Below are 10804 nucleotides of genomic sequence, written 5' to 3' on the forward strand. Positions count from 1 at the left end.
AGAAACCCTGCTTTTGACTTCAATCATTGACTGTTTTCTCATATTGTGTTGTGTTGTCCAGCCACCCTACCCAAAGAGCGCCCTCGCTCGGCTGTCCTGGTTCACGATGAAAACTCCACCTCCTTGTCCTTCAGCAGGAGGCACACAGGGATCGCTGCCTTCAACACCAGCAACCTCGCCAAGAGCATGTCCATCAGCAACATTGCCGTGTAGGTGGCCGGGGGGCTGGGCGGTGGATAGAGGAAGAGGCATGACTCTTCTCTCCCTTGCTACTCTGGGGAAGTGAACATGAGGTGGAACAGTGACCAAGCGTTCTTATTTCCAAATAAGCCTTGCAGGGAGATGGGGAAGTGAATAGATTCTAAGGGTGACTGCAAAGAAAATGTTAGTCAGGAATCTGAACTGCATGAGAATCAAACCAGTGTCCCCACAAGGGGGTGCCACCAGCATGTGCGGTTATGAAGACGACCCATAATGCCGTTCTGAACTACCTACTGATCATCTTATTGACCCTGTTCAGACTCTGTGTGGCAGTTCTAATGTGATCATGCCTTATTGTTGAAGCTGATATCCGTGCAGTTTTCTAATTTGCATGTTTCTCTCTGTTCAGCTCCATGTTTGATGAGGTCCCGCTGAAAACGTTGAGGTACCTGTCTCAGTCCACCGACTCGCTGCACAAACCCAACCAGGTCAATGAGTCGACAGAGTCGCTGACTGACGAGGGTAAGGACAGGCTTCATGTACTGCTTCACCTGCTGGGACCTGCTCTCCCACAGAGGAGATTTTACAGCACAGAGGCTACTACTGTTGAGTTTAATGGGAAGAATGGGGGGAACAACTGCCTGCTGCTTCAAAATAACACTGAGCTCCACAGTTCCTCTTCCTATTCTTGAAATTGCTTTTAGGAACTACAGCTCAGTGATGAAACGATGTCAATAAATTATATACCGTAAAACATCAAATAATCGCCTGTCTCTAATATGTGCGGGGGCTGCTCACAAATACTGTAAATAAACGGCAGGTGCATTTAATTGAAGTTTTACGGTATGCCTGTTTTGTTTTTTTAAAATAAAAGAAAATTGGTGCCATTCAGTAAACTAATTACATTTTCAATATCAATTCAATAAACCTTTACATTTTATTGCAATATGTAATGAAAGCATGTTGGCAAGTCCTGAATTGCCATTCAGGGGGTAACTGCTGACGGTAAAGCTGTCGTGTGCTGCAGGAACAGAGATGATGGACAGTCAGCTGATGGGGGAGTTTGAGGCGGATGTCCGGGAGCTGGAGGCTGACTCCTGGAGCCTGACTGTGGACAAGAAGCTGGCGAAGCAGCTCAAGAAGGACATGATCAAACGACAGGATGTCATCTACGGTACTGGCTTTGTGTTTTTACAATGAGGGAGTGAAGAAGTGCCTGGATCCTTTCTATTTAGTCCTCTTATTATTAATGTTTATTTAACGGACAGTTCATTCAGGCACCAGCTTCGTTTTCTAAGCTGGGACTCGTATGGTTATTTTAGAATCATTTTATCCCCCTTGTGCCCTGGTCCATCTCCTTCTGGAGTAACCCAAAAACAAACTGGAGCCATTCTTGAACCTGTGTGACATAAATGCAGGAATGATGCAAGGTGCTGTCTGTGCTTGCAGATCGCGTGATATAAATGCAGGAATGATTCAAGGTGCTGTCTGTGCTCGCAGATCGCGTGATATAAATGCAGGAATGATTCAAGGTGCTGTCTGTGCTCGCAGATCGCGTGATATAAATGCAGGAATGATTCAAGGTGCTGTCTGTGCTCGCAGATCGCGTGATATAAATGCAAGAATGATTCAAGGTGCTGTCTGTGCTCACAGATCTCGTGATATAAATGCAGGAATGATTCAAGGTGCTGTCTGTGCTCACATCTCGTGATATAAATGAAGGAGTTATTCAAGGTGCTGTCACTCTCCTCCCCTCCTGCAGAGCTGATGCAGACGGAGATGCACCACGTGCGCACTCTGAAGATCATGGCTGATGTGTACAGCAAGGGGCTGCTGAAGGAGCTGCAGATGGAAGCACAGACCGTGGAGCGGATGTTCCCTGTGCTCGACGACCTCCTGGACTTACACACACAGCTCTTCAGCAGCCTCCTGGAGAGGAAGAAAGAGTCTCGACAGGAGCTGGGGGCCGAGGGCAGGGAAGGGGGCTTCGTTATCCGGAGGATTGGAGACATCCTCGTCAACCAGGTGAGGCTGCCGGGCAGGCGGAGCAGCCAGGTGAGGCTGCCGGGCAGGCGGAGCAGCCAGGTGAGGCTGCCGGGCAGGCGGAGCAGCCAGGTGAGGCTGCCGGGCAGGCGGAGCAGCCAGGTGAGGCTGCCGGGCAGGCGGAGCAGCCAGGTGAGGCTGCCGGGCAGGCGGAGCAGCCAGGTGAGGCTGCAGTTCAACCTGATTTTGCTTTGAGCCATTTTGCAGTGCTCTAGTGCGGAGACAGAAATTTGAATATTCAAACAAACATTGCCTGAAAGTCACAGCATTACAAATGTGCAGGATCGCAAACACAAAACACTGTCTTCATTATGTTCTATAAAATCACTCTGTATGTGTGTGTTTGTTCTGCAGTTCTCGGGCTCCAGTGCTGAGCGCATGAAGAAAGTTTACGGCAAGTTCTGTGGCCGGCATAGCGAGGCTGTGAACTATTACAAGGAGCTGCATGCCAAAGAGAAACGCTTCCAGGCGTTCATCAGGGTAGCTCTTTGCTTTTCATCTCTTGATTGGTTATTTCAATGTTGGGTTTTTTTGGTTTCACTTAACATTATTGACAAATCGTTTTATATTAATTTCTGTATACTTTTTTTTACCTTTCAGAAAAAAATGAGCAGCACAATAGTCAGACGGCTAGGCATTCCTGAATGTATATTACTAGTGACACAGCGAATAACCAAGTACCCCGTCCTACTGCAGAGGATACTACAGCACACCAAAGGTAAGAAGACCCTGAAACACAAGGCCTTGTTTAATGTGCACAGTGCATTTGAAAGTGGGCCCTGCTTCATTCCTTCTCCTGGCTGACCCGCGCAGACATCCTCAGTGGTAGACCCGCACTCTAGTTGTGTCACAGTAACTGTGCTGACCCACCCCTCCGTTCTCTCCCTGTGCCGGTGCAGAAAGCGAGGAGGACCACAGAGCCCTGACGCAGGCCCTGGTGCTGGTGAAGGAGGTGATCTCTGCCGTGGACAACAAGGTGAATGAGTACGAGAAGAAGAGGAAGCTCAATGAGATCTACAGCCGCTGCGACAGCAAGTCCATCATGAGGATGAAGAGCGGACAGATGTTCGCCCGGGAGGACCTGAAGCGCAGGAAGCTGCTGCACGACGGGCCTCTGCAGCTCAAGAACTCAGCCGGAAGACTCAAGGGTAAGAGCGGGGCCTGGGCTGGGTGTGCAGGGAGTGTGGGACACTGTGGATACCTAGTCTTGTATTTAAATGCAGGTGCTGTATCTCTGTCTCTCTCAGATGTCCAGGCGTTGCTCCTTTCCGATGTCTTTGTTTTCCTTCAAGAAAAGGATCAGAAATTCGTCTTTGCTTCATTGGTAGGTCCCTCTTTAAACGTTTATTAATTTAGGTGCGTGTTTGTTTTTATTCTTCAGCCTACACAAATATAACATATCAGCCAGGATTTTTTTGGAATATATATATATATATATATATATATATATATATATATATATATATATATATATATATATATATATATATATATATATTCTTTTTACTTAAGCTTTTACTAAACCAGATCAAGACAGTGGCACACAAAATCACAATTATTATAAAATAATAATTGTGAAAACAGCCTAATTTTCTCTGTTGACTGATCCAAGGTTCACATGAAGACATGAGAATTAAATTCTATTCATTCTCCAAGTAAAGCTACAATGTGAGAGTTGGTCGTTTTCCTGCTGCATGATAAATCTGAATCAGAATGTGGCTGCTATATTCCTGCACCCACACTTGCATACACAGCAATACTGGGTGCATGTCTAAGCAAAGAGCATGTACTATGAAGTTGATCCCTCTTCATGCCTCTGTGTCTCTCTCACGCTCTCTTTCTCTCTTCTGCTCTCACACTCTTTCTATCTTGCGCTCTCTCGCTGTCTCTCTCTCACGCTCTCTTGCACTCTCTCTGTGTTCTAGGACCAGTGCTCCACAGTGATCTCGCTGTCTCTCTCTCACTCTCTCTAGCTCTCTCTCTGTGTTCTAGGATCAGTGCTCCACAGTGATCTCGCTGTCTCTCTCTCTGTGTTCTAGGACCAGCGCTCCACAGTGATCTCGCTGTCTCTCTCTAGCTGTCTCTCTCTCACTCTCTCTAGCTCTCTCTCTGTGTTCTAGGATCAGTGCTCCACAGTGATCTCGCTGTCTCTAGCTCTCTCTCTGTGTTCTAGGATCAGTGCTCCACAGTGATCTCGCTGTCTCTCTCTCACTCTCTCTAGCTCTCTCTCTGTGTTCTAGGATCAGTGCTCCACAGTGATCTCGCTGTCTCTCTCTCACTCTCTCTAGCTCTCTCTCTGTGTTCTAGGACCAGCGCTCCACAGTGATCTCACTGTCTCTCTCTCACTCTCTCTAGCTCTCTCTCTGTGTTCTAGGACCAGCGCTCCACAGTGATCTCGCTGTCTCTCTCTAGCTGTCTCTCTCTCACTCTCTCTAGCTCTCTCTCTGTGTTCTAGGATCAGCGCTCCACAGTGATCTCGCTGTCTCTCTCTAGCTGTCTCTCTCTCATGCTCTCTTACACTCTCTCTGTGTTCTAGGACCAGCGCTCCACAGTGATCTCGCTGTCTCTCTCTAGCTGTCTCTCTCTCATGCTCTCTTACACTCTCTCTGTGTTCTAGGACCAGCGCTCCACAGTGATCTCGCTGCAGAAGCTGATCCTCCGAGAGGTGGCGAACGAGGAGAAGGGCCTGTTCCTGATCACAGCAGGCATCGAGAAGCCAGAGATGGTGGAGGTCTACGCCAGCTCCAAAGAGGAGCGCAACACCTGGATGCAGCTGATTCAGGGCACCATGCACTCCATGTGAGTAGATAGTGAGGGCTGTGAAAATAAAACCAAACACATCCCTCTGAACTCCTGTCTATCTGGTGCCACCCAGAGGATAAAAATCATTGTTGCAATTTGTTTTGCACATGAATATTTGATAGCCATCCCTTTTTGTTTTGTGACTTTGTGTATGTAGTCTGAACAGTGTCGCTCTTTGAGCCACAGTGCAGTAAAACCGCTCTCTCGGTTCCTTGTGCAGGGAGAAGAATGATGATGAGGGGATCCCCAGTGAATCAGAAGAGGACAAGAGAGTCTTGGAGACGAAAGCACGGGAGATGAGAGGTGAGGAAAAACAAACTCTTCAAAGTAACGTGTTTGAACACGCAGCCCGCTCCATCTGTGGCTATTATGGAACAAGTCAATGTGTTTAGTTTCCTATTGCTTTCATTAACAGCCTGTTCCATTCATGTTAACTGACCCATTCATGTTAGCAGTGTGGTGCAGCCAGGCTGCAGCACAGTGAGAGAGGCAGTGTGATGCAGCAGCACAGTGATAGAGGCGGTATGGTGCAGCCAGGCTGCAACACAGTGAGAGAGGCGGTGTGGTGCAGCAGCACAGTGATAGAGGCGGTATGGTGCAGCCAGGCTGCAGCACAGTGAGAGAGGCGGTGTGGTGCAGCAGCACAGTGATAGAGGCGGTATGGTGCAGCCAGGCTGCAGCACAGTGAGAGAGGCGGTGTGGTGCAGCAGCACAGTGATAGAGGCGGTATGGTGCAGCCAGGCTGCAGCACAGTGGGAGAGGCAGTGTGGTACAGCCAGGCTTCCCGTTCCCCCCTGGCGTGCTAATGTCCTCATCTCTTTGTCTTTCCAGAGCAACTGCAGCAGAAAGACCAGCAAATTGTGGCCCTGCTGGAGGAGAAGATGAAGCTGTTCAGGGACATGTGTGACTCCGGGGGGCCGGACGAGGGAGCCCCCAGCGTGCTGACGAAGACTCTTTTCAGAGCCAGCCCTGACGACGTGGCCAAGGGGGAACCGGTCATGAAGGATGCGCTGAAGGAAGGTTAGTACCTTATGGACAAGAGAGCACGTTTTTAGGAGGGGAGCTGGATCATTTGTGATGCTTGAAGAGCAGGTTTTCCCAGCTGCAGCTGCCCATGCTGCTGTCTAACACAGCATCTACTGAACGTGGGCTTGTTTCTCTATGGGCATTCATTTTCACTCTGTCCGAAATAGAAGTCATGTCATCCAAATCGAAAACATCAATTTAAAAGAGCTGCCGTTGTTAAAGCTCTGTAAGAGGTTGAAACTCAGACTCCTCGTAAGAAAAGTGCTGTTGCAGTCTGGCTGAAATGCAGTCGTACTGATTGTGTGTTTTGTTTTTGCCCAATGCCTGCTCTGTGTTTGCTCCAGTGGAGACGTTGCAGACACTGGTGAATAGGAGTCTAGGGGGCACTGTGGGGCAGCAGGTCTCCAGCAGTGTGGATGCAGAGTGCATTGTGGGACCCATCTCTCTACCCAGGAGAGCAGAGACATTCGGGGGCTTCGACAGTCACCAGATGAACGCTTCCAAAGGTAAGATGGTACTGGAGCTCTCCCACCCTCTCTGTATGTACTCTTTTTATATTAGAATATTCACACTTCATACCAGAGCTCTCCCATCCTCTCTGTATGTACTCTTTATATTAGAATATTCACACATCATACCGGAGCTCTCCCATCCTCTCTGTATGTACTCTTTTTATATTAGAATATTCATGTATTGTACCCTGATATCAAGTATTGTGCTGGAAACCATTTTCTCTCTCTGGGGACCCTGTAAACGAGGTTTGTCTGCTTGGTGTATTTCTGGATGTTTCTCTGTTCTGAGCACCAAGCTGTTTGTTTGTTGCAGGCGGAGAGAAAGATGAGGGGGAGGAGTCTCCAGATCTGCGCAGAACAGAGTCCGACAGTGTTTTGAAGAAGGTGAGGGCTGTCTCCTTTAGGATGTTTGGGGGTCCTCTTGTGGGATCTTATGATTTTCAGTTCTAGAGAATGCCCGCTGTGTGTCCTCTGTTCTGTTTGTTCTCAGCTAAACCACAGTTTGGTGAGTCTGTTTTAAACTAGAAACGCTCCCTTTACAGTGATTTGTCGGCTGTCACAGTAAACAGAGTTACGAATGGATCAGCGTTTTTAAACACTTCCAAGTAACGAGTGATCCTTTAGTCACACCTGTCCTGCTTTATCCTGCAGTGTCAGTTAACCTCTGGTGTGTCCGTGTGTCATCTTGTTTTCCTTTTTTAAACAAGTGTTTGCCATTTCTTTTAGTTATGTTGTGTTTTAATCTGCTGCCACTTGCTCAGTTAGGGGGAAAGACGTGTAAACTGTTGCAGGGTAGTTGTAGCGTGTTAAGTAAATAAAGAATAACCATCCATTAGTGACTGCCAACCCTGGATGTGCTCAAGGCTAGTTGAATGCTCTTGATTTACAGCTGGAAGGTTTGTTTCCAGCCGGTGGGATCGAATGTTCTTGCTCATTTTAAGGGCTGCCTGTTGGCTGTGATCCTCTAACCCAACATCAATAACCCTTCGGCTCTGCTTTGTTTGTGTCTCGCAGGGGGGGAATGCCAACCTGCAGCTGCTGCTCAACAGAAACACAGAGGTGGGTAGTTAGAGGCATGCTGAGGAGGGCAGACCCTCTGCTAATCCACCAAGCCGCTCTTAATATCAATGAACACGGTGCTGCTTTGATAGTCACATGGAAACTGAGCGCTGTCTTTGTCTCTTGTCTTTTCCAGCAAGTCCTCCACAGCGTTAAACACCTCCATGAACTGCTCTGCACTTTACAGGTATGAGACAGAAAGCGATTCCAATTTGCCTAAACATGTATGCGTTTTAACTTGTGTTTATAGAACAATGGGGGAGTCCTGTTATGGTTTATTAAAGGTGTGTACACTGAAACATACTGTGACTCTGCTCTCTCTGTGTCTGTGCTGTGCAGGCTGTGGTGGTGCAGCAAGACACAGTCATCGAGGACCAGCGCCTGGCTCTGAGCGAGCGATCAGCCTCCCGCCCCTCCTCCCGGCCCAACTCCTTGATCGAGCAGGAGAAGCAGCGCAGCTTGGAGAAGCAGCGGCAGGAGCTGGCCAACCTGCAGCGGCAGCAGGCAGCACACGCAGAGGAGCGGCGGCGCCAGGACAGGGAGAGGGAGGCGTTGGAGAGGGAGCTGGAGCAGAGGGAGGCACAGCTCAGCCAGAGAGAGGAGGAGACGCAGCGAGGGCGAGGGGAAGTGGAGCGGGAGAAGGAGGAACTGCGCTGCAGGAAAGAGGAGTACCAGAAGGACCTGGAGAGGCTGCTGCTTGGCCAGCGCCAGCTCGAGAGGGAGCGCGAGCAGATCCGCAGGGAGTTAGAGAGGATAGAGCAGAGCAAGCAGGACGAGGTGAGTGCAAACCACAGAGAGCCAGCTCAGTGCAGATTGAAAGAATAAAGCCAGGTGGGAGAACAAAACGTCAGACACATTTTGTAACAGAATGTTTTCAGCGACTGATAGGCCTGTCTTGCGATACCACTTTTTTGTGTCATTTTCACGTATTTCATGTGCACTCTGTAGTCCTGAGTAGATACTGATGTGTCCTAACCAGTTCCCATGCATAGACTTCCGTAAACCTTTAGTATTGTTCAATTCTAGGAAACTGGACAGCACAGGTCACCCTCTAGTGCCTCGGAGGACTCCAGGAAGTTTCACAGCACCAGTTCTCTGGAGCGGGTCTCGTCGGAGACAGAACTGTCCTTGTCTCCCAAGAAGGAGCAGCTGGGGAGGACAGACTCCAAACAGAAAGGGAAGAGCTTGAACCTCTTTACCTTTAACCAGAGTCACAAATCACAAGGGGGTGACGGGCAGAACCAGATCTCCAATCGCTTGCTGCAGGTCACCAAGTCCAAGGAGAAGAAAGAGAAGAAAAAGAAGGGCAAAGGGCAGCCCGGCCAGCTGGCAGGTACAGACAAACACTCTCTTTTAAACTGCATCTGAAACCACACTCCCTGAGTGTCCCTGGAGAAGAGACCACAAGGAAGCAGCAAGGTCTACGTTGTTTTATCATGAGATTTTAACATGATCTACTAAAAGTAACTTTTTGAAAATGATAAACTTAATGATTTTTAGTGGCTGATGAGGCCATTTTAAACGTTTGGAGTACAGTGTATATACAGATGATAAAAGATCAGACATAAGAAAAGTGTGTGAATAGGTAGACAGATGGGTCATTACTGCTCCTTATTGCCTGGAGTTACATGAAACAGTTAAGGCTTGTCAAGTGACTCCTCTCTCTCTCTCTCTCTCTCTCTCTCTGTCTCTCTCTCTCTAGCCTCCCAGCACCCTCCTGTCTCTGAAGCTCCAGCTGATGGAGAGGAGATCTACTTCTGCTGATGGCACTTTGTCCTCTATTATCCCATGGTGCTCTTCTCTTCAGGTTGTCTGCTCATCCAGGGCCTCTGCCAGCCAAAGCAGCTCAGTCCTCCTGCCAGTCTCACAGGACACTCTCTCCAGCACGATACAACTGTGCCAGCTTCCCAGCCGTACACCACACTGGAGAAACCACAGAGACGATCCTGTAGTTCAGAAAGGGCACCGATGCATCTTTTAATCAGGGCTGTTTTTCCACATGTTTAAGGTTTGAAAACGAGTTATCACTGTGCAGTGCAGTTAGAAGCCTGAAAGCATGCCTTGCGTCTCGAAAGAGGCAGGTACCCGAAAACTTGAGATATTGCTCATTTACTTTTGTTCTGTTTTATAATTCTATTATAAAACCATGTGGTTTCTTTTTGTGTGCAATTAAAAAAAACAAAAAAACACAGGAATTGGAAAATAATAATAATTGAGGGCAGAGAACCGTGGAGTTGTACTTGCAGGTTAACTTATGTAGTAACAGATAAAGTTTTAGTTTTCTTGGTTTTTTTTTAGCAATCATCTCAATTACATTTAACATGGTTTGATGCCACAGAGCACTTTTAAAATGACAATCTATTACATGGTAAGCTACTACTTGCTTTACAACATAAAAGGACAATCGGATCTCTTTTATTTTTTTATTACTTCTTTTTTAGGACTGACTTTTAGAAGACCAGGAGAGTGGACTTGTATTTGACCACGTTTGCTAGGGTTTGCCAAGCAGTACTGTAAGCAATCACCAGGGTGCTGCCAGCTGTCTGCTGTAATACAGTACATGTACCACTGGAGGGAGCCTGCATTCTTCAATGTATTGCTTTCTGTTCATTCCAATGTCTTTTGAATTGTGAATGTTGGAGCGTAGAGACTGCAGTGTCATTTAGTCGAGTCCCCAATCACAATATGGTACTAGAATAATCTGAAAGTTCAGTACTGTATTCCACAACCTCCCACCCCCCAAGCTTGCAATTTTATTGATTTTTTTTTTTTTTTAAAACATTTATTTTTGGTTCTTCCTGCCTTTTCATGCTTATTTGTTTTCCACTGAGGGGATAAAAACAATAGGTAACATTCTATGCTAATCAAAACTCTGAGAGAGAAGGAAAAAAAAAGAAAAACAAACAAAACAAATGACCTGCTGGTCAGGTTTTTGGATTTTGTGCAGTTAATAAAGAATAAGATTGAAAAGTACTGATAACTAAACAAGCGTTTGCAACGTTAACCAACAGGATGGGTCCTGAGCGCACCGCATAGATGCAGGGACGTTTCATTTCATTCTCTTTGCACTTGCTGTAGATGCTGTACAATGTGTGATGACCTGGGTGTTGACAGCCAGCTCCCTTGTCCACAGTCACAAAGATATGTAGTGTTCTGGTTTA

At 47.4% G+C, this 10804-nt stretch overlaps 1 protein-coding gene across 5 annotated transcripts in view; it reads left to right on the plus strand.

Annotated features, from left to right (window-relative positions):
- The window catches only part of LOC121294716 (A-kinase anchor protein 13-like), a 76496-nt gene extending 66082 nt beyond the window's left edge, over positions 1–10414 (plus strand). For 3 of the 5 annotated variants that reach the window (XM_041218750.1, XM_041218752.1, XM_041218753.1), the window contains 18 exons: positions 62–209; positions 611–723; positions 1229–1375; positions 1964–2226; positions 2599–2724; positions 2845–2962; positions 3144–3392; positions 3492–3568; positions 4862–5043; positions 5267–5349; positions 5878–6066; positions 6417–6578; positions 6898–6968; positions 7599–7643; positions 7780–7830; positions 7983–8420; positions 8670–8976; positions 9346–10414. In XM_041218750.1, the coding sequence (XP_041074684.1) occupies positions 62–209; positions 611–723; positions 1229–1375; positions 1964–2226; positions 2599–2724; positions 2845–2962; positions 3144–3392; positions 3492–3568; positions 4862–5043; positions 5267–5349; positions 5878–6066; positions 6417–6578; positions 6898–6968; positions 7599–7643; positions 7780–7830; positions 7983–8420; positions 8670–8976; positions 9346–9407 (2831 nt within the window). In that variant the 3' untranslated portion in view covers positions 9408–10414. Of the gene's footprint in view, positions 1–61; positions 210–610; positions 724–1228; positions 1376–1963; positions 2227–2598; positions 2725–2844; positions 2963–3143; positions 3393–3491; positions 3569–4283; positions 4515–4861; positions 5044–5266; positions 5350–5877; positions 6067–6416; positions 6579–6897; positions 6969–7598; positions 7644–7779; positions 7831–7982; positions 8421–8669; positions 8977–9345 lie in introns of those variants that run through there. The other 2 variants (XM_041218751.1, XM_041218754.1) reach the window with 2 other exon arrangements.
- Positions 10415–10804: the final 390 nt, after the last annotated feature.

The sequence above is a fragment of the Polyodon spathula genome, chromosome 19, assembly GCF_017654505.1.
Source record: "Polyodon spathula isolate WHYD16114869_AA chromosome 19, ASM1765450v1, whole genome shotgun sequence".
Taxonomy (NCBI): Eukaryota; Metazoa; Chordata; class Actinopteri; order Acipenseriformes; family Polyodontidae; genus Polyodon; species Polyodon spathula.